The 24,994-nt window shown below is 33.1% G+C and overlaps 1 protein-coding gene across 1 annotated transcript; it reads left to right on the forward strand.

The window, feature by feature from the left end:
- The first annotated feature begins 13,061 nt into the window (after positions 1–13,061).
- LOC129803026 (dihydrolipoyl dehydrogenase, mitochondrial) lies at positions 13,062–23,246 on the forward strand. Its single transcript, XM_055849336.1, has 5 exons — positions 13,062–13,263; positions 13,489–13,638; positions 16,655–17,027; positions 21,707–22,593; positions 22,927–23,246. Exons 1-5 carry the CDS (start codon positions 13,222–13,224, stop codon positions 22,990–22,992), a joined length of 1,518 nt encoding a protein of 505 aa, XP_055705311.1. The 5' UTR covers positions 13,062–13,221; the 3' UTR covers positions 22,993–23,246.
- The last annotated feature ends 1,748 nt before the right edge of the window (positions 23,247–24,994 follow it).

Below are 24,994 nucleotides of genomic sequence, written 5' to 3' on the forward strand. Positions count from 1 at the left end.
ACAATAAATTTCATTCTCAATTTGAGAAATTTCACATGAAAAACTTTCTGCATTAAAAGAACCTTGTGGATATATTATAATTTTCAAATCCTTCAAGAATTTAACCAAAAAATTTAAATTATATATCGAAAGATTATATAAATATAAACACTACTCAAATTAAAATTATATTGCAATTGGATTTTCATTAAAGCACAAGGAAATGCAATTGTTTGTTTAAAATGTAAAATTGTAACAGAAATATCTTCAAAAGTGAATGGTTTAACAAAGAGACCTAACAAAAAAGTCTCTTAGACCACGAATATTCTTTTTCTTTTCTTTAGATTGTCTTGGTTTCTTTGTATCTTGAATGTTATCCTTTGTTGCATACCTTACTATAGAGATATAAGATTTCGAAAAAGACTTTAAATATTTAACGTAAAAGTTCTGGAAACACGATCACCCCGATCACCCCTTTGTAATTCCAATTACATAGTTATTGGAACAAAAATGAATTAGCATATTCCAACATCCTTTGTCGCTCACTTCGCAGGATTAACAATTAACCAAAATAAACGAAAATAAGAGAAAATTTTCAAATTAAAACTTTGAACCTAGGGAAAGCTGTTATAGGAAATATTGATACATCGCTTTATTCTAAAACTTCTTCGGCACCTTCACAATTTTTATGAAAAATTTTCAGTACTTTTCCCCCATTCCTACTATATTTATTTGCCCCTTGCTTGGAAGTTTATGGGAGACACTCATTATTTTTTTACAAAGCTGTCAATTAGTCTTATCCAACTTTTAAAACTTTTTTTTTGTTTCCAACTGTGTCAACCGGATATTTTTATCAAAAAATACAATGCCATTCGTTAATATTTTCCCCTAAAAAAAAAGAATTTATGAAATTAATCAGAATCCCAAAAAAAGTCCAAGTCATAAATTAAGTCCTTCATTAAATTTCCTTCTGGAAAAATATTAAGTTGACATTCTTGCAATAAATTTATCAGGACGAGAAAATTGAAGTTGAGCTACTTTAGCCTACGGTAATGCCATTTAATGCGATGAAATCACCTTACCAGGAGGAGCAATAAAAGTTTTGCCGAGCTGGAAAGGCATTTTTAATAATTGAAATATAAAATTTTGATATTTCATAATTTTACGCACAATTCGCCCATACAAGTTTATGGTCCTTTTACCGCCCTCGCCTCTGGAAATATTTCAGCATTGAGATTTACAAGTTGAAGCCACTTGGGATTTGTGGAATGACATTAATGTTTGCCAGAGTTTGAGTGAGTTTTGGCACCTTTATGTATAAAAGCAATTAATTGGAAACTTTAGCAGACAATCAATGTTAATTTGGGATTAGTTTGAATAAAGTGGGTTAATTGATTTTGACATGTAATTTAACAGAATGAGGATCGAAACATATTAACCATCAATGGCCAAAACCTCTAACAAACTGAAAAAAATAGGCTCAATGTAATAAATATGCGCAGATAAATTTCAATTATTGCTGATGGCCAAGATATGAAAATGAACGTTTGTGCTTGCACTCGTTTATATGCTAAAAATAATCCGGATTTACAGTGTCGGCCAAAAGTCATATGACAAAAATCTATGTTCGAAAAACCAGGTGGAAAAAATTATAGAAAAAAACATAGATGTTATTTATGTATTTAAAATAAATTAATTCATTTTATTTCATATCAAAAATAATTATTTTCGCATAGTTGAGCATTTTTCATCGGCCATAAGTTTCTTAACACATTTGTAAATCTTACTCAAAATAGTCAAATACGTGCAAATAATTTCTTCTAACCCAGTTATCTTTTGAAGTTATGTAATTTGAGAGACAAATGGTGGGTTTGCACATTTCTAAAGTAAACAATGGCCAATTTATACATGTAAAAGTGATGATCAATATTAATAAAATAATTTATTTTCTGTTACTTTATAATTTAGGTTAAAATGATAAGTTAGAAGAAGTTAAAGGATGGATAATCGTTCAGAGATACTGTCGGAATGAATCTGTGTCGTTAATTGCCAAAATTTATGGATATGAGGCACAAGTACATTTAGAAAACGCTTCTGGCCGACCCAGATGACCATGTCACATATAAGATTAATATTAAGATTAATACTTTCTGAACTGCGAGAATGCCAAAAAAAGATAGCAAGTGTTTTATCATGCCTCTCTCTCGCGCTTAGCTAGAAAACTGACCGAATCACAGTTGGCACGCATGGAAAATTGCTCGAATTGCCTGTAATATGATTCAGAAAGCAATTAATACGAACAGTAATATCTTACTCATCGTATTACTCCACTAGAGTGTACCCTTTCTAACACACGTGATATTCCATTTGAATTTTGAATAGTATAGTTATACCTCTCTCTCTCCGGCTTTTCTTAATATTAATATTAATCTTATATGTGACACCGCGGAGAGTTCCTACTCAGATGGTTAATAGGTATCTCTGACCGTGGTGTCACATATAAGATTAATATTAATATTAAGAAAAGCAGGAAAGAGAGATATTAGTATCCAAAATTTCAAATGGAAAATCACGTGTGTTAGAAAGACTACACTCTAGTGGAGTAATACGATGAGTAAGATATTACTGTTCGTATTAATTGCTTTCTGAATCGTATTACAGGCAATTCGAGCAATTTTCCGTGCGTGCCAACTGTGATTCGGTAAGTTTTCGAGCGAAACACAAGAGAGAGGCAAGATAAAACACTTGCTATCCTTTGTTGACATTCTCGCAGTTCAGAAAGTATTAATCCTAATATTAATCTTATGTGACATGGTCATGAATAAAATATTTCAGTTTTACTTAAAACGCGTTAAAAAGTTAAAAAGTTAGTTTTCGAAAAATCTATATGGGAGTTTAACATTATTCTCATTCAACGTCATGAAAGTCTTAATGGAGGCGTGGTCTATTTTCCATGGGCATGACCCTCGAGGTTAAGTACAAATCTGAGTTGATGATTTCGGTTTGCTTGAGCCGTATTTGTAGCATACAATTATTATGTATTGAAAATAGAAAACTTACAGATTTAATTGGCATTATTTTTTTAAAGAGGCGTGGCTTATTGTACAAAGTAAAGGATTGACAATAAAAAATGTTTATCTGAAATTATGCTCCCACTACCCCAAAACGCATATTTAATCATTACATTTTCATTCCCCGCAAATAAGTGTAAAATTTTTTGTAAATCCTTCCGCAAAATTCTGATATATATTTTAATGCACAAGTCAATATCGCAATATGTGAATTAAAGCTCCAAATTCCCATTAAAATTATGCGTTCGCGATTGCAAAAAAAAAACTAGGAGGGTTCATTGAAAGGAAATATTTTTGTGTGTTTGAATGAAAAAACACCTGCTGGTTTATTGTAAATATTTCAGGTGGAAAATTAGCATTTTTTCTGGGTAAATAGAACATCCAACTATGAGGGTGTACAAATTAATTTTTCATTAATTTATGCCGTGACATAACACAATTTTCCACGCATTTAAATCAAATTTTAAGCACCCTTTCGTGCAATAATTTCCACAAAAATCCAAGCTCATTTTATACCCTTAATCTAATCAGCTTTATGTGCAAGCTTTCAAAGGCTTTAGGAAAATTTCATAGAGTCATTTGAGTGTTACCTCTTTCCCATATCTGGACGACTTTCCATATCAATTGAATATCAATTTTCTGGGGCACGAATGATGGGAAAAGGGTTGGTGCATCTTTGCCTAGGTTGGTATTGGTAAATTGGCTGTTTTCCGGGCTCAAATGATTTCCTCTCCTTCGAATGAAAATTGGATTTCTTATATTGCTACATTTACCGTCGCACCTTGCACCATCATTAGAGGCACCCCATCAATTTCAGCTCTTACAATCTTCGGAAAACCATCTTCCTTGCAAGCAATTACGGGAAAATCTCCCACAGAATTGCAGGAAATTATTCTGTACTTTGTGCTAGGAAAAATCACATCCCTTTTTTCTCACTTATTTCACTCTGTAGTTTTATGAAGATTGCACTTTTTCGGGTGAAAAAGAACGTAAAATATTGGAATGCAGAGACACGTCCACAGATATCGCTATCACTGTAGCAATGCAATTTATTGCGGTTCAGAAATCCCCCAAGTTCTTTTATATTGTTTGCCATTTGGATACTTTTACGATTTTAGCCTCAATTTCATAAGTCCAAATCAAATGATTTTCTCAGCATCTCAATAAGTTTTACTCCATACTTCACATGGTATTCAATTTTCTTGAGAAAATAAGGCATTATTGCATTGCACAAATCAAAAATTCTTAGATATTTTCCAGGGGTGGGGTTAAATGTGGTCAAAGGGTTTGTGACCTTTGTTACTGAGTCAACGGCAACAACTTCTAGAAAAGATTAATTATAAATAAATACTTTTAAAAGTTATATTTCGAATTATAGAACTGTTACATTAGAATTAGAATAACAAAAAGTAAGTATATTAAGAAGTAAAAGTGAAGGTATTAAAATAGAAATGCCATAAAAAAAATTTGTCTTTTTATTATGCAAAAATGATGAAAAAATCTAAATTAAGTTCGAAAATTTTGAAGGGTTTGTTGATCAAACGACTGAGAAACATTATACAGTGGGACCTCGATAGAGTCAACCCCCGATAGAGTCTATCTTCAATAGAGTCAACAGCTATTTTTTTTACTCTACGGACTCCGATAGAGTAAACTTTTCACTTATTTTTGAACTAATAATATTATACGATTTTATTATGAATTTGTCTAAATTAAGATCAGCGTTTTGATGTACTAATGTAACGTTTTTAACACAAGAAAAACATTTATGTAAGTACATGGTAATATTATGATAAAATTTGTATATTAACCGTGTAATCATTTTTCAACAAAAGAATTCTCTTTTAGTGATTTTAAGCGTTTTGACCTATCGAAAGCTCTCTTGTCTTTTTTCTCTTGTCTTAAGATTTTTTGATTAAGCCTATGATCCCAATGTAAGGAATTTTCATCCATCATTAATTTGGAAGTAAATAATATTACGGCACAAACAAAAAAATATGAACTCAAATTACAAAAAGAAAAATGTACAGAATGCTGGATTTTTTAAATATAACGTAGTGTAGAAACTTTTTCTAAATTTATTGAAACTGTTTAAAGCAGAGGTGTGCAAGAACCGTTTGAAACCGAATAAACGTCAAAAAAAGTTTGTTCAAGTAGCGTTTTGACCACTGCACTGGCGTACAACTTTCATTTGACGTTTTTTTCGGTTTCAAACCGTTCTTGCACTCTTCTGGTTTAAAGACCGTACTTGTTTGAAAAAAAAAAGTACATGATAAACGATCTTGAAAACTACCCTTCTAAAGAAAACGTGTAAATTCATTTTAAGTTACATTTTTAATTAAAAGAATTAGTATCTTAAAAGTAAATTTGGATCAAAAACAAATAAGCAACAGAAAATTAAAACTGGTCAGCAAAAAATGGTTAAAATTTCCTCCTTTTTTATATTTAAGATTTAAGTGCGGAATGGTTAAAGATATTGACTTGGAGTATTCGGACGATCCCCTATAAGTCAACTTGAAGATTTATTAATACAACTCTCATTTCCACTCCACTAGGGGAGAGGTAGAGATGAAATGAGGGTCATATTAATAATACTCAGATTGACTTATTTAGGGGGTCATCTGAAGGTTCCAAGTTGATATCTCCAACCATTTAGCGCCCATTTTTTAGAACAAGAAGAAAATGAGAAAAATTTGTTTTATTGCTATTTTTGTGAAGTTTAGAGCCATGTCATAATGAAAAGAACAAGTATCAATTTCTTCTTTTATACACTAGAAGTTTAAATGAATTTCTAGGTAATAACGTTAATTGCATCAAAATTTTCAATAATTAAATATCTACAGGAGCTCTTTAAAAAAAAAATGAAAGAAGAAATCTGTGAGACACCATTTCCTTTTCTTAATATCGCGAGTGGATCCCAATATTACCCAATGGAGAGTAATTTATACTTAATATTATATATTTACTAATAATAAAAACATTCCGTAAAATCAGTCTGATCAGTCCTTAATCTCCAAATTTTGCCCAAACATACAACTTTTTTTGGAACAGAGGGTGTAGAATTTATGGGTTAAATAAATAATATTCGACTATCATTTTGAATTAATCAATGATCTAGTACAAACATAAAAGAATACCCGTTTCTATCAAAATTTTACATTTGAATTGATTTTTTCGGACTCCAATAGAGTCAACAGACCTGGAAATAATTAGTTGACTCTATCGAGATCCCACTGTATTTTCATTTTCCCAAGTAAAAAAATATTCAATTCAAGTTCTTAAACATTTAAAACGCAACATTTAAAGTATATTATCAGAAATTTTCATTAAAAAATAAAAATTACCCATTAGAACTTGATTTTCGGAGACCTTTTTGAAAAAAAAATTGTTTTGCGGTAGTTACGATTAGGATAAGATGGTATAATTTGGAATAATGTCTAATTTGGAAATTTGAGATTTCCAAACGGATTTAGATAACAAAAGGAGAAAAAAATCAACAAAGACGTGCTCTTGAATGTAAAGTCTTGTACTTCTTTGTGGTTTTCTTTATCTCTGTGATCATCTAAAATGAGAAAATCACAAAATTCCAAAATAGATATCATTCCAAATTACCGTGTCTTATACGGGCTTCAGACCTAAGGCTTAGCCATCTGGCTTAACTCCTCTAATTCCTTATCAGGCATAATTTTTTAGGAAATTGTTGTTTAGAATTGGATATTAAAGGCAAATGATCCATTAGATTTTGAAAAATCAATAAAATTGGTTGTTATTTAAATTTTTGAGACCTTCAGAAACTGGGCTAAACCTCCAGTCTGAAGCCGGCATTACCCTACTCATTGGGGATCTCAGTGGCGCAATAGGCAAAACCCTTGGTCTTAAGCGGATGAGATCTCTGACTCGACTCTCACACTTGTGAGTTCGAGATCGAGACCCGCCCAGTACAATACAACTGAATGTTCGGAAAAAGACATTTTCACACGGAATAAAACGTAATAGGGGAAAGTGCCCATGCTTTATACCATTGGAAGCTTCGTAATGATTAAATTTTTCCTATGTTCCTCAATAAACTGGACTCCGCAATATATTTTAAAAACTGGCCACTTTACCATAGTTTTTAAAATATGGTTGCGATGAATTACATAAATATATTGTGAAACATTGAAAATCTAGTCATTACGAAGCTTCCAATAGTATCAAGCATGGGCACTTTCCCCTACAATAATCTTTTTTTTTTCAAAAATCCTTCGTTTCAAGTACAACATAAATATTACAATCTGCTAAGAGGAAATATTTTGTTTTTGGCTTCACATAGGGGAGACCGAGGTACAATTAGCCAGGGGTAGAATCAACGAGTCAGTGGGTTTTTCTGGTTTCCCTATTATTATTAATCGTTATCATTGATTTTCCACTAATACGAGGATAATTCTTAAATGAAAAGGTACTATTGATATTCCCAGTAATGGTGGTGGCATTTGAAAGTGATATTGGTGAAGTGAATTTTTACAGAATGATTGAACCAATTTTGACCCAATTACAAAAAAATTTATAAAAAAAAGTCGCCTAAAGCGTTTTTATTTAGGTTTAAGTGACTTAGCATTAGTGGGCTTCAGTGTATCATGTGAAAAAATATTTGATATGTCCAGTTTAAAATTTAATTTTCTAACTAAAATACTGCTCTCTCTATGAAGTTCGAGCAGTAAAAGTTCAATTTTAATATTACCCCAATTCAAAGATACCCCACTTCCCCCTAAAGTGCCTTTTTTAGAAAATCTTTTTCTCTTTATAAAAATCAAGGAATATAAATTTGATCTTTTTTTTTAGTAAATTTGCAGGGTTTATCGCCTCCCTTTTTTTAATTTTAAATGTCCGTAACGTTTTTAGGGAGAATTGGGGTACCTTTGAATTGGAATACCTTTGAAATTCGACATTTTTCTTCTATTTTTAAAACGAATTGAGATTTATTTTAATGTAATTTAGCTTCACAATAGGTTTGTGAACAAAAATTATATCACAATAAGATCCAGATCTATTTAAAAATAGAATAAAAATACCCAATTTTAAATCTGACCCAATTCAAAGGTGCAACACTACCCTCTATCGTACTTCGAAAAAAAAATCGAAGGGAAACCTATTGTTCGATTTTTTCGGAAAAAGTCAACAGCAATCGGACTCTGAATTTAATTCGGTAAAACAATTTTTATGGTAGGTCAACGTAACTTTTATTTTCCTCTCATACAAACATCGTTAGGGCGTTGTCAAATAAATTTTCTTTTTTCATTACGCATTTAGAGAAATAAAATAGAAAAAATTATGCATTCTATATGATGGTATTCCCCAGTAAATTAAATTGAATTGAATAAATAAATATTCAACAATTCATCACCATATATACCCAAAGGTTAGTGAAATTGTATTGCAATTGGTTAGAATATTTCCCAGCATTTCTATTGGCAAATTAATTGAATTTGGCAAATTGAGTCGGACATTAAACTCAAGTGCTTGTGGGTGAAAATGAAAATTTAATATATTGCACTGCTGGAGGCCGCTAAATCAACTATGAAGTTCCAATCAACAATAAAATATTCAAATTTGTAGGTCTTCGTGCTTCTGGAAAGAGCATACCTTAAAGGCATCAACTCCTCCTGCTTTAGCCACATTTATGATGATGAATTTCCAATGACCTAGTCAACTTAATTGTAAAGCGTTTGACAAATTAATCCACACATAGCACTTAAAAAGGGAAATTTGAGGGAATTTCAGTGGAAAAATAGCGAGCGGTTGCATCATCGAAACGATGGAACCGTGAATTTGGTTCTTCTTCAGTGAATTTTCGTCTGAGATTTCGCGTTTAGAGTTTGTAAAATTGTACAACACGTCCCTATAAAAGATGTTCGTCGTTGAGCAAACTAACATGGAAATTTCTACATTTATTCTTGTAAATTTGTGTATTATATTCAGAAAAATACCATTTAATATTATAAATAGTAAATCTCATGTATTACTATGAAAATTTTGTCGTACTGAGATTTTATCACTGTTTTAGGGGAGACTGAGGATATTTTGAATATAATTTGAAATTTTGTTATCTCTTGTATAAGATATTGATATTTTGAAAATAAACTAGGGTAAGTGTGCCAAATTTCGGCATAGTTGCATGCAAGCGTCAAAGTCTCAAGTTTGAAATGTAATATTTTTAAAACAAATTGATTCTTTTATTCCTTCTTCTTAAGCAGTATTTCTTGGAACCTTGTATACAGTTTATAGTCTTTATTTACTCTAAAATCATTCTTAATTCATTTTAAAATGAATAAAAATGTAGACATAAGCTTTGGTGTCCTATTTCGACCACCTGCATTCTCATATAGTTCCTTGCCGTTCGTGATTTCTTCCAATGTCTTTTTCACGTCAACTCGTTTGTCGAAGCCACATTTTTTGGTTATTAATTTGCATTGTATAATCTCTAGAGTATGTGATAACTAAAAATTCATGGAAATTTGAGGAACAAAAAAGGTGGCCGGAATTGCAAGCTGGCCGAAATTTGACACACTTACCCTACTTACTACCTGAGATTCCTTACAATCTGAGTTTTGTTCAAATGAAAACTTTTTTTTGTATTACATAAACATTGAAAAAAAAAATAGAAGGGGTTTAAGTGTCTTAAACGTCCCCTTTTTACGACAAATGACGACCACGAAGTACCTGAATCATCGAGTTTTAATTTGTAAATTGTTGTATTATTACGATTTTTACATTGTTTAGTTTGAAAAAAATTAAATATAAGAAAACACGAGTACAGAACATTGCTTTTTGAAATTAGTTGAGCCAAATGTGAACAAGGGAGATTTTTCAATTCACAACAAAACGTATTGAACGCATATATTTAGCTTATAAATTGACTTTATACTTTATTCCAGTTATTACTTGTTAACTTGCTCTTGAACAAGAATTACACTTTTTAGTCTTTTTCTCCTTGCCCATATGAAGTAGGGAAACTTCTTCAATAAAACCGTATCCCCGAAATTCGAATTAGGGCATATATTAACATTTCACAAAGACACTTTTTGTTCACAAATTAAGTAACTAATAAAAATATAAATAAAAGCTCTATGCGCCATTAAAAATAAAGATAACACACATTTTTTCATTGAAAATTTATAAGCTAAATTGAAGAAGTGTCTGTCTACATAAGGCAATAAACAAAACTCATCCAACTTGTACTTTTAGCTCGAAAAAATGAATGATTTTATTCATTGTATTATTCAACAATCAAAATTTTCATTGTCAATTGTAATAAGTAATTTATATATAAAAACTTATCAATATGAATGAATTTTCCCTTTATCTGGTATACAAAGAACCAAACAATAAAACTGGTTCATACAAACGGTGCCGACTAAAATCTCAAATAGATCGAAATTCCGAACAGCCAAAGTCCCGAAGGGGCCACAATCCCGAATGACCAAAATCCTGAAAGCCAAAATCTCGAATCGGTAGAAATCCAGAATAGCCAAAATCCTAAATAGGTCAAAATGCCGAATAGCCCGAAATCCCCAATAGCCAAAAGCCCGAATATTCAAAATTCCGAAGAGGCCAAAATCCCAAATGGTCAAAATCGTGAAAGGGACGAAATTATACGGAGGATAAAGTGTGGAATATATCCCAAAACATAGAAAATTTCCTTTGCCTCCAGCAAACGCGGGTGCAGTCATGAGAATGGACATGCACTTTTAATTATTCGGGATTTTGGCTTTCGAAATTTTGGCTTTTCTTTTTAGCCTATTCGGTAATTGTGGCCTTTTCGGGATTGTGGCAGTTTTCGAGATTTTAACTTTCGGGATTTTAACCTTCCGGAGTTTGACTTTTCGAGATTTTGGCTTTGTAAGATTTTTAATTTTTGAGATTTTGGCTTTTCGGAATTTTAGCCTATTCGGGATTTTTGCTTTTGGGATTTTAACTTTTCGGGATTTCGACCCATTTGGGATATTGGCCCTTTCGGGATTTTGATCTTTCTAAGATTATGGCATTCGGAATTTTCGCTTCCGGCGTTTTATTCAAGATTTTGACCGGGAATACATACAATAAATAAAAATTTAATTATAGTATTTAATAATAATAATAATAATAATAATAATAATTGTTGGCTTTTATTTGTAATTTGGGCTTATAACCTCTATATACAACCAAGATTAGAATGGTACAACGGTTAGAGATTTTTATGTACATATTTTTATTTATATTTACATATATTTATTAAGGAAAAAAGTCTCTCTTCACATTGGCGCTGTGAAAAGTCCTGATTTGGACCAAGTTTTGAATTTATAGAATTCTTCCTTGCAGTTTAAAAAAAATTGTAATCGGAATATAGTAAACTGTGTTATCACACTTACACATTAAAATTTTAATATGATTCACATTAATTGTCGCTGGTGAGAGTCCAAATGTGTAATTTGTGTGTTTAAATCATTTTATATTCAAAATTTGATCTATTTGTAGGTAGAACCAATTGGTTCCAAAACTTTCTTGAAAAATAATAAAAATATTTATTTTTTCGGCTGCATCAGATCGATAGATATTTTGACAAAAAAAGGAAAGTAAAAATTAAAAATGGTAAGTAAAAAAATTAACAAGTAGTGAAATATTATTGGCAAAAGGAAAATTAAGAAATTGCGAAAAAATTTTCATTTTTATAACAAAGCGTTTTTTTACTTACTAACAAAAAATTGAAATTACGTACCAAAAATGTTTGGTAGTCACGACAAATTGTGCTACTTAAATATTAATGAATAATATATTTTATCGATTTTTTTATTTTTTTTTTAGCTGAGATTATTTACTTTCTCTTAACTTTTCTTTATATAATATTTATACAAAACTTACGTACCTCAAAAGATTCCATAAAAAATCTTACATTATTTCCAAATTCTATGTGCTTCCACATAAAATCTTTAAAAATCCATGTGGCATTCATAAGAATATCCTATAATCCAGAACGTATGGAAAAACCTTAAGGAAATCTGCGAGTACTGCAAACGCTGCGGAAAAGTCCAATTCGTCATCGTTGATATTCAGCAGAATGGATCGTATAATAATTCTTTGCTGGGATAGAACAAAAGAATATCATCTTTATTGTTTTTGTAGCTTTTGTGCTTTTCAGAAAAGAGTCATAGTCATATCATACGTGAAAGAAAATCACTTACAGATGTATTAAGTTTCCATTATTTTGATGATATTTTCCTTCTCTTCCTTAAGAATTTCACTTCATCTTTTAATGTATATCACATATCACGGAATTATGCGGTACCTGGAGCACTGCGGGAGCTTTTCTTGAGGAATTCGCGGTTTTTCTTCTGTTTTTGGAGGGAAATGGAACGTGTGGAAAATGTGGAAAATAAACGAAATATCTCTATTCGCCACTAGCGCCACATGTTATCTAGTCACTGAAACACAAAACAAATTCAACGGTAAAATATTTTTAATTCTTGTGAGTAATTTTAGTTTTCTCCGGAAATATTGAGAAAAATCTACAATGATTGATGTGAACATGGAAATTCCTAGAATGAAAACAGAGGATTTAATAGCCATAGAAAAGTAAGCAATTTAGCTTAGCCACTACTGCAGAGAGAAAACATGGTGAATAATGTACTCCTGTATTTTCCAAATTCAAAGGATTATTGAAGTGATTTGAAAGTTTCAATAGCGACCAGGGAGTACTCCAAAATCTTTCAGTCCTTAACAGGTAATCTAAATAATCCTGGTTATCTTCCAAAGAGCATAATCAGGCAGAGATTAATTTGTCTCCGCGGATAGCATTGCCACGATTGCCAAATTAGCTTCCTGGATGGGAAGTACAAGGACTAATATGATAACTCATAATGTACAGGAGCAATCCAAGAATACCCTTGCACAATCCTTTGCCTCACGATGTCCTATAATCCATGGAAATCGAGAGAATCCTTCGTTCAATACTAAAATAACATCGAGAAAAATTAACGGTTAAATTTGAAAATAAGTAGCTGTCAAATATTTGTAAAGCCTTCAGCTTGATTAGAATCGGCAAAAATTGCAATTGGAAACGTCGGTCTTTCTCCTCCTAAATTTTCTCATTATCACCTGCATTTTCACATCACGCGTGAACGTCTCAATTGTGCAGTGATTGGTGCAGTCCCAGAAAATGCAGTGCAATATCAGGAATATTGTTTCGTTTGCCACAAAGGTGGGTAATTCTTGGGGCTCTGCAATGATTGTGTGGCTGACATTGGACAAATATGTCCAACTTTTTTATTCGCATGTTATGCAATCTAACCCCCAACAAATTGTGCGATGTTACCCAAGAAAAGGTCACTTGGGTAACTGATAAAGTTGCCGCACATTGTCAGGGGGCAATGACGCAGGAATGTTACCATAAGAAACTAATTAAAGTGTTTTTATCTGCTTTTAGACAAACCTTGTGCTGAGACATCAACGACCAGCGCTGGGATTGCTGGGCAGGAGACACTACACGAGTGGTGAGGAGGTGGATTTAGTGGTCATTGGCTCCGGACCAGGTGGATATGTGGCTGCTATCAAGGCAGCCCAGCTGGGCATGAACGTAAGTTGTTTTCTTTTGCTTCAACAAAATATCATTCCGGGAGTTTGCTCTGGTTCTGGTTCATTCATAATCACAGCTATTGTAATACTGTGGTTGAGTCAATCACCTCCGATCGGCCTCATATTCACAGAGTACATGTTGCTTACACCCTTGATTCTGAAAATGATCAGAAAAAAATCGGTGCATGGGTAACTGTGTTATCACACTTGCACATTAAAATTTTAATATGATTCACATTAATTGTCGCTGGTGAGAGTCCAAATGTGTAATTTTTGTGTTTGAATCATTTTATATTCAAAATTTGATCTATTTGTTGATAAAAAGGTAGACTTGGCCCACAAAATTTGATATAAATTGATTTATAGCATTAATGCGAAAAATTAATGCGATGTTCTCTTTAATTTTTTAATGTGAAAAATATTTATGCTTTAGGTAAATTTAAACGCATTTTTGCAGGCCAAGTCCACTTCTTTATCAATAAATAGAAAAACCCCAAATATTAAGTGACTCAAAGACACAAATAACATATTTGGACACTCACAAGCAACAATTAATGTGAATCACATTAAAATTTTAATGTGCAAGTGTGATAACGCCGTAAGGGATGCACTCTACGACGGGTAACTTATAATGAACGCAAGGAAGCTTTTCGGTAAATGCGAAAACATATCGGAAAAGGCCAAAGCTAGGATAATTAACTAACGGATGGAGCATTTTAATTCACAAATGGTATATTTTTGTTAAATTCTTTATAATTTTTAAGCTTTAGATCCCACAAAAATAAATATAACACGAAATGGTAGTCACATATACAGAGAATATATTTTTATTGAATTTAAAATTTTACTGGTGTTACAGACAGAAAATTTTTCAGAAAAATTCAAAAAATTGCGATATTGCGAATTGGCAAAAAATTGAAAACACTGAAATATTTCTTAAAACGCAGAAAAGAATCTGAAACAGATATGTAGAAATGAAATTTTGATCATGTTAGAAAACAGAAACAGTGGCCTGAATTCTGAGACCAATATCAAGATCAAAATTTCAAGCTGTCAAATATTTCCAAAATCAAGATTTCATATTCTGACGCGAAGTATTTATGGAACTTAAATTGTCTTATGAACCAAGATTTCAAGATTTTCCACACTTAACAAAATGTCGCTTCACTTGTTGAAATTTCGCCATATAAATTAGGAAAGTTAATTATAGAACGTAATAAAGAATAAATGAGAGGCCATAAACGGGAATACAAGAAGTGCAAACCAAACTTGTGACCTGTGATAAATCTTGAAATGCTTAGGCAAGATGTGATTCTTTTGCAGGTATTCTCAGGGTATTGTGCTTCGTTACGTACGTCTAGAAATATGTACTATGTCGAAGCACCTTTAAGAGGTTCTTGGAATTATTTCAAGAAAACAAGAAATTTGACGTATTGAAATCTTGTTTCCAGAATTGCAAATTTTGATATCCACACGGTTTGTGTCTTGGATTTATATAACTTCCAAGATATATTTGACAAATTTGACATCTTGATCTTGATTTTTTGATTACAGAATGCAGTAGACTCTCGCTAATTCGGCTCTTTTAAGATCGGGCTACTTTTTAGATTTGGGCAGCGGTTACATTTGAAAAAACTGTTGTCATTTTTCAAGTTTGATTATGATTATCAAATGAATCAAATATGCTCAAATTTGCCATGGTTTATCTTAGTTTTGATGTGATTTTCCATTATGAAGCCTTAATACAATTCACAATAAGTATGAATATGCAAACTCAATATTTTTGTATGCAGATGTTTTAAAAATCGTTGCATTTCAAAAAGTTTGTCGTCCAAATTTCTCTCTAATTCGGGTGACATTTTGGTACCAAATGACCGAATTTGAGAGAGTCTACTGTACCACTTGAAATTTTCTTGATCTTAATCATGGTTTCAGAATTGAGGCTATTATTTCTGATAAGATCAAAATTATGATTTTGACCATTTCTGAATGTAATCCGAATTTTTCGGTTGCGTTTTCGCAATTATAAAATCATTTCTAAAGTAATTTGTGTTTCTCAAGAAACAAACTTTGGAAAAGAGGTTTATTACATTTTCCATTCTTTACCCTTTACCGTTTGAAAACACACATTTATCGATTTTATTCTATTTCTTGTATATTGTATGGGAATGTGGGTAGTCCTACTGTATAACATTCAGTGTATTATTGTATTGTTAAATTTAAGCATCAGTTTTGATGTTTTTTACATTGAGTTTTCTCTAATATTCCAAATCATTATTTGAGGAGCTCAGACCAAAAAACGCTATTTTAATAGGGATATGCATACAACTTTTAGAGTTTACCGAACTTAAGGTCCCCCGACCCCCCTGACCCGAGCTAGAAGGGGTCAAAAATTGAATTTTCGAATGCCGATATCTCCGGTTCTAATTATCAGAATTCGAAATATTTTGGTGTTTTGGAAAGCACTCATTAAGTACTACAACCATTCTAATACTCTAATTTCATCCGATTAAATAGAAGGTTTGATTAAATCGAAGAATTGATTTTCGATTAATCGATCTCGAATATTTCGAAAACTAGACGATTCTTTTTCTTTTAATATTACTATGTTGTAGCTGAGGTCGAGAAATTTCCAATGGTGTGTCGCAGTTGAATTTTGGGGGTAAAGAATCGCGTCAAGCAAACGGTTCTTGGCCATCGAAATGGATAAAATTGGCTCGACGCGATTCTTTACCTCCAAAATTCAATTCACAATCGAATTTTCACATATTCCGTTCCAAGTTGCAAGCACCCCGAGTTGCACGCATTTCGAGGTCACCTGTAAAGAATCTCAGCTACCATAAACTTATCTGGGCTTATCACTGGTCATTTGTTTTTGGGACACCGCTGTCTCACTCGGCCTTAAAGGATTAAGTTTGCAAAACCTAATTTGCAATAAGGAATCATAGCTTCCATAAGCTTATTCAAGCTTGTCACCGGCTTTGTAACTACAAAGACATCTTCTGGATATATTTCAGACCGTGTGCATCGAAAAAAGTGACACATGTGGGGGCACTTGCCTCAATGTTGGCTGTATCCCGTCGAAATCTCTCCTGAACAACTCCCATTACTATCACATGGCCCACTCGGGAGATTTGGCCAACAGAGGCATCCTGGTGGACAATGTGAGGGCGGACATTGGCAAGATAATGGATGCCAAGGCTAAGTCCGTCAAAGCTCTCACCGGTGGAATTGCTCAGCTCTTCAAGAAGAACAAAGTTCACTTGATTAAGGGCTACGGCACCATAACTTCCCCCAATGAAGTCACTGCCAAAACTGACAATGGTCAGGAAGTGGTGAAGACAAAGAGAATCATGATCGCCACGGGATCAGAAGTCACTCCTTTCCCAGGTAAGTTTGACCCATTTGACCATATTTTTTTTAGAAACAAATTTCGATTGCTCAAAAAAAGTTTGGTTGCGTTTATCCAATTATAGTAATCGTGTTGCATTCCCTAATGTTTCCTGGAATAAATTTTTCCGATAATTTCCGGAAGTATTTTCCTCCCGGAATAAGTTTTATCCCGATTAATTTATATGAAAAAAAAAATTGCATTTTTGAACTGTCCATACAATGCAAACAAAACATTTCGATCAGACTGATATGGTTTGATTTCCTACATGACTGAAAAATTCCTTAATAAATTCCTTGATTTCTATTTTCTTTTATTTTAATGAAAGACTCTTTCGCGTCCAAGGAAGATGGAATATAATTTAAATCACATGATTGATAATTCTGACTTTTTCTGAAAGTCTGAATGAAATCATTTTAAAATCAAATTATGAAAGCGACGAAATAAACAAATTGCAATCTTGCAAAAAGTTGCTATTGTAATCTAACTTGTTCTTTTTTTCTTATCAAATGCAGTATTTTGTTGTTTTTTTTCTTCTTCCATTGTTCAAGAAAGATAACAAATTTTGTTTGGAATATTGCTAATTTCACGAAATTTTACAAATTTATTCATTTTCAACCGCATGTCTCTATCTCAGACTTGCTCTCTGACTTCAAAGTTTTCAAATAGTGCAAATTTTCGAAAAATGGCATTCGAGCAATAAAATGGACAAAAACGTGTACAGGAAAGCAATTTTAGATCAATGAAAACCTTTCACGCTTTTACAAAAGAAATATTATTTTAAGAGATTAGGATATTTAAAAAAAAAAGTGTAAATAAAATTAACAAACTTAATTAGCAACAATTTGATCTAATACTCAGGTATTAGTTGAGATTCTTTTTTCTTTTTCTTTTCGACAAAATGCAACAGCATGAAAAAGTTTGGAATTAGCTGAGATTCTTTACAAAGATTCTGCGGTCCGAGGTGAAATGTAATCTCGTCAGAACGGATCCACATTGTACAGAGTGGCTAAAAAAATTAAACAAACTAAAACGCTGTATTAATTGTTGCATATTTTCAGCCACTTTGTAAATATACGGTTTGACGCTCGTAGAACTCGTAGATCAATAAAATCAATTACCATGACCGTCCATCTGTCCGCCCGTCCGTCCGTCTGTCGTTTAATCTTCACTTGTGAACATAAGAATTTAAGGGAAGAGGCTATGTATCTTATTACCCTCTCCCGTATTTAGAACCCCCGTCGTATAATCACTTCTTCGTAATTTTGGAACACTTCTTTTCTTTTCAATAAATCACCTTCTCTATGGTATGAACTGGTCTTAAATTTTAGTATGCTATAGATATGTCTAAGACCTTTCGATTAATAAAAAAATTGACCTCATCTGACTCCCCTGACCCGAATTCTATAGGTTCAAAAATTTATTCTCAAAATGTCAATAGCTCCGGTTGTGATTGTCAGAATTTGATCATTAAGATTTAGGGCAGAATCACATTGACAATAAAATGCTCGCCGTAGCCTCACCGTATTTCGTTAATTTACGCATTTTTATTGCAATTCTTACGCAAATTTTCCATTACCGTATTACCTTATCTCATACTCGGTGGCACTGGTGCAAGAGAAATTAATCGTACAGTTTTTTTGCTCACCGTTTATCGAATTTTCGTTTTATTTCTTCAATTTTCTTATATTATTTTCACCTAGTGCCACCGAGTATGAGATAAGGTAATACGCTGATCGAGAATTTGCGTGAGAATTGCAATGATAATGCGTAAATTGATGAAATACGGTGAGCATTTTACTGTCAGTGTGATTCTGCTCTTAATCAAAGAGCCAATTAAATATTGAAAAATAGTTTCAAAAATTCGATGGAAAACATTTTGAAAACTACACGGTAAAAACTTTTGGACACTAACCAAAATATTGGAACAAGTTTTCCTTTGAACAATTTTTTTTAGAATCGATTTGTACCTAGAGAAGATATTTGTTCCAAAAAGTTTTCTTTACAGTTTCGTAACGAAATACAGTTACAATTTTGTTAGTTTTCTTTTGGAACCGTTTTGATACAGGGAAAAATTTTTGCCGAAAATCTACAAATTTTTTCCTGAATATACTGGAATATACCGTTACAATTCAAAAAACCTCCGAGAAAAATCGGCAGTTACCCAGCGAGCACAGTTAGCAGAAAAAATATCATTTTCAGCAGTTTTTGCTGAATCGGTCTGCTGGCCAGTCAGCAGCTCTCGAATAAAAAGTGCTAAGCAAATACATGAAAATGGCACTGTTTAGCGCTCCAAGCGGATGATGTCAGAACTAAACACTGTCGGTAGATGGCGCTGGAAACCATTTAGCAGATTTTCTCTTTCATTTTTTTTCTGTTTCTCTCAAAATGAACTTGGAATTTCCCCTGAAATTATTTATCAAATTTTGGGGGATAATATAATCACGATTTTTATTATCTATATTGTTATAGGATTTATGCTACGGTATGCTGTCTAAAGAGAATTGTCAAATAGGAGTATTAAACATACTCCCGACCAAAAATTCTCCATTTTTTAGTGAATTGCGTCATTATTTTCTTGACAAAAAAAAATTTTATTCTGAGGAAATATTCAGTCGGAGTTTATAAAATCATTCATTATTTATGAAAAATATGTTTTTTCTTTTGAAAAACGCATATTTTCCTTAATTTTTGCAATTAAATATTTGCATTTTTCCTGAAACAGCCGTCGATGTATTATGCTCACATTCGATCACAACTATTGTAATTGATCTCGAAACTGGATTTTTCTACATAATTAACTTATTTATGGTAAATAAAGTTGCGGAAGCATAAAAAAATCGTTTTAAAAGATGTTGCTCCCCTACTTAGTAAGTTGAATGATGGTTTTAAAAATACTACAAAAAATTCTATTAGAAAAATTTTTATTAGACCAATGCAATGCTGTATTGGTTTAATAAAACATTTTTGGGTTATAAATTTTCTGAAGCGCATTTTTGCACAAAAATTACTTGTATTATCGCGGTATAATAACAAATTAACAAATTGTTGTTTTTCCTAATACTGCACGTATTATTTTTTAAATCAAAAATTTATTCGATTCGATGATTTATTTTTTAAATTAAAATAACACGTATTAATATTTTTTAAAAGAGAGATTTTAAATACTTTTAAAGTCAGGAAAATATTCCAATTAGTTGGAAATCATTTTGCGTCGACTGTACCATTAAATGAAAATGATATAAGCTCTAAATTTCGTATGTTCTTAGTCTTTTAATACTTAAATGAGTTTCCGAAGTTTTTTCAATATTTCTCGATTTTAGAATTCATGAAATGTTAAAATATCTTGAAAATTCCCAAGAATTTCTTTGATTTAATTTTATGAAAAAAGCGGACAAGAATTCTTGGCAATACAATTTTAATTTAGGTGCATTATATTTTTTGTAATTAGATTCATAATTTTCTTTTGATAAAATTACACAATACAAAAATTATATTGGTAGGAAAAGGTTGAAAAATACAAATTATTCAAAATATATTATAAATATTATTTTTTTAATTTTTGCGAATTTTATTCTTTTTTGCTTTATTTTTTAATGTCAAATGTGGTTATTGTAAGAATCATGAAATTGTGATAATAGAAAGGGTTTACATTTAGCTTCTACTCAATCCCGGCAACCTCAGCAAAGACAAGAACCAAATTTATTAAAGTCTCACTCGATTGGGGAAAAAGACTAACTTTGGCTAATCGCTGCTGCGATCGCTAATGTCACTTCAAGGTTAGCAGAACTCAGCTGAAAATATATATTTTTTCAGCTGATTGAAAAGGCTTAGCATTAGATGCTCGCTGGGAAGTTAGGTTTATGTTTTTTAGTACGCGACTTGCAATGTTGTCATAATTTTAATATTTTTGGCAAACTTTATTGAGTAGTTGTGATAATTGTGATCCATAATAAAGAGAGCGAGTACAACGAGTACAAGTACTACCAATTTTATATAAAATTTTACAATTTCAATACTAAAAGTCGTTGATAATTTTAAAAAATGACATGGATTATAGCGCGGACCCAAGTGACAAATCTGGAACCAAATATAGTAGAATTTTCTGTGATGATTCGAATGGAATTCCAGTAGAAATTCCATCTGGGGGTGCAAAAATTACCTGAGGTATTCCATAGGTACTACCTTGATAATTACCTGTACTTTTCTAGACATTACCCCCATGGAACACTAAGGAAAACTTCTGGAAATTACCCCACATAACTTGGGAAAATACCCCGGGAAAACGCGTTTCATCCTTATGTACGTTTCCTTATTACTCTACCCAGGGTAATCCCTGGGAATTTACCCCGGGGAAAAGTGGAAATTTCCACTGGAGTTTCTTGGATACTCCCAGGGAACTTGTTTATAGAGGGACTATAGCGGAACTCCACTGATACCAAGATCGTACCCACCCCACTGAACCCCGACCGTCCAAAATCTATTTCGACCCTCGAAGTCAACTCACGACCGATTCCACGAAAAAGCATTCCAAGTTGCAAGTACTCCCCGTACCCGAAGTCACCTTGTAAAGAATCTCAGCTACCATAAGCTTATCTGGGCATATCACTGTTTTTTAATTGGAAAATACCGAAAATAGACTTGAAATAAAATAATAATAATATTTTATGCTATTTAGGAATTGAAATCGATGAGAAAACCGTGGTTTCCAGCACAGGAGCTCTGAGTCTCGAACGTGTTCCCGAAAAGATGATTCTCATTGGAGCCGGAGTTATTGGCTTGGAGCTGGGCTCCGTTTGGTCTAGATTGGGTGCTAAAGTGACCGCTGTGGAGTTTCTGGAGACAATTGGGGGTGTGGGAATTGACGGAGAGGTTTCTAAGACCTTCCAGAAGGTACTCACGAAGCAGGGTATTGAATTCAAACTGGGCCACAAGGTCACGGGAGCCACGAATACTGGCAATGGGGTCAAAGTGGCTATTGAGGGTGTAAAGAGTGGCACAAAAGAAGAGCTGGACTGCGATGTGCTGCTGGTGAGTGTAGGCCGGCGTCCCTACACCGATGGCCTTGGACTGGAAAGTGTGGGAATTGTACGGGATGACAGAGGTAGGGTACCGGTCAATGGACAGTTCCAGACTATTGTGCCCAGCATTTATGCCATTGGCGATTGCATTCATGGTCCCATGTTGGCCCACAAGGCCGAAGATGAGGGGATTGTGTGTGTGGAGGGGATGCTCGGTGGTCCAGTGCACATTGACTACAATTGTGTACCAAGTGTCATCTATACGCATCCGGAAGTTGCGTGGGTGGGCAAAACGGAGGAGGATCTGAAGAAGGAGGGTGTTGAGTACAAGATTGGCAAGTTCCCCTTCATGGCCAATTCACGCGCCAAGGTCAACGATGACACAGATGGATTCATCAAAGTACTGGCTGACAAGAGTACCGACAGGATTCTGGGGACACATATGATTGGGCCAGGAGTGGGAGAACTCATCAATGAGGCGACACTGGCCATGGAATATGGAGCTGCTGCTGAAGATGTTGCTCGTGTCTGTCATGCTCATCCGGTGAGATGATCCTTTATAGTCAAAGTTTTACTTTGATAGCAGACAATTCCTTGGAATCCCATTTTTTTCTGCGTGAGCTTTCAATGAGAAATTTCTATTAATTAGAAATTTATTTGAGAGTTGCGCTTTCCACGACTACACTAAGAGGTGTTTTTGTGGTTTTTCACCTTAACGCTATAATTCATGTGAGCAACACAAGTCACTTTGTCATAAAAGCTCCTTCCAGTACTATTTGAAATCCAATGGAATTTCTGCACCGCCGTTTGATTTAATACGAAAAACTCAAAATTGAGCTGGAATTACTAGAGTTTGTATTGTTTTTATTCTTTTCAGACATGTTCGGAAGCTCTACGAGAGGCTAACTTATCTGCTGCCTTTGGCAAACCCATCAACTTTTAAAAGTCCCAATGTAGATGAAGTCGGATTACCAATCCCCGTGACTCTGAAGAAGAACGAGAGATTTTTATTGAGATGAGAGTGATCTGTAAATAGCGAATGGCGTTCTCGATAATAAGCGATATGAGAAACCTCAAGACGGCACTTTTACTTTTTGTTTCATCAATCATCTAATAACTCCACCAGCAACATCCAAATGTAATAAAATACCCACAAAAAGAGAGTAGCGAGAAATGAATGCCATTATTCCGAGTAAACTGACTTTTATTTAAATTAGATTCCTAAGAATCTTGCCTTGTAATCCTCATGAAATTTTAGATTCCAAGATTGGGGTGAAACTTCGCTAAAGTATTTCTTGTAACTATACCGCTTAACCCTTTTAAGGACGAATGGGACACCGGTATCCCAAAAATAAAAACAATATTTTTTTGACTAGAAACAGTTATTGTCCTCTACATAATCTGAAAATATAGTTTTTAATTTTAGGACACCGGTGTCCCATTCGTCCTTAACTCTTTCGTCTCCTTTGGGACACTGGGTACCCATGGAAACAACAATTTTTTTAGACTATCTAGAATCGATAAAAATCCGATTCTTCTAGATAAATACAAACTATAGGGATGTCCAAATCTAGGATATTTTTTGCAGGATCCTAATTAAATCCTGAGCTTAGATATTTTTGGTCAAAAATCGTGAATTTTCGATTTTCTGCTTCCTTGCACATATTGTGACTTTTTTGATATTTCTAGACCCGAATAAGGAAAAACCTCTCGGGGCCAATAAGTATGATAACTAACAATAACATATTACATAAATTCGAAAAACAATTTTTTCTTAAATTTTTAAAAAAATTGTTCAAACTTTATGGGTACTCTCATCCCTAAAAATCTAGAGGTCAAATGTAAGTTTATCCCGCCAATGCTCGCCATTTGCTTTTTGACACCAACATTGTAACAAAATTCCAAGCGGGAGCGACATTTTTGCCATTATGGTTGATAATTTTGATATTTGGCAGCGAGGGAGATTGCTTTCAAGAAAGTTTTTCCTATTCTTCCTGATTTTGGTGAATTCTGATTGTCCAGGAAGTGTCTTTTATGCTTTTGAGAAAGCTTAATGTGTCTACAATAACATCGTGTTGAAAGAAATGTGTTTTAAAGTGTTTTGTGTAAAATATTATGATGAATCTGTTTACAAGCAGGAGATGGGTGTCTTTTCTAGCACTTCCTGGACATCCCACAAGATACTGGTCAATAATTCACCTTGTTTTAGTTATCAACATCGTACAGGAGTCCTTTGACACGCACAAATAGTTAACAAAATCGATAATATTGGCTTTGGAAAAATTGAAGCTTGTATCCTTTGCGTTCTTTTGGGAACGAGAGTTCCCATGAGTTTTCCAATTTCCCAGAGGCGGAGAAAATTCTTTCTCTACAAAGGTATCATATTTGACCACTAAGAGTTACAATAAATTGAGTTTTACTGAAATTCGATCGCTGGATATGTTGTGGTCCGGAAAGAGTTAAAGGGTTAATACACTCAATCCCGGGATTATGCACATTTTCGGGACCGAAAAAACGCGCGGAATAGCATTACGCAATGAGAAAATTTGTATACCCTCAGGGGCAATTGTATTCAGATTTAGAGAAAAAAAATCCGAGGCACTTAAAAACCAGGTATCAAATTTTCATGGCATTATCAAGAAATTTGCAAATTTGGCAGCAAATTTTACTCTATATCACGTTTGCGGAAGACTATTAACACGTAGGAAGTGGGCACATACTGTTTTTTTACATATTATTCATTTTAAAAGAATTTCTTAATTTTTTCTTGAAAATTCCCATTCTTTCTTAAGTTCCACCAGTTGGCGCTACGGTCAAGTTGTCAAGTGTAGAACATCAGATGTTTTTGTTGGCAAAGTGACATAACCTCAATTTGTGCGTGTTTATTTGTTTTTATTTTGTGTAAAAAAAACCAATTTTCCTTCGTAAAAGTATATAAAATCATT

This window comes from Phlebotomus papatasi, chromosome 2, assembly GCF_024763615.1.
Source record: "Phlebotomus papatasi isolate M1 chromosome 2, Ppap_2.1, whole genome shotgun sequence".
Taxonomy (NCBI): Eukaryota; Metazoa; Arthropoda; class Insecta; order Diptera; family Psychodidae; genus Phlebotomus; species Phlebotomus papatasi.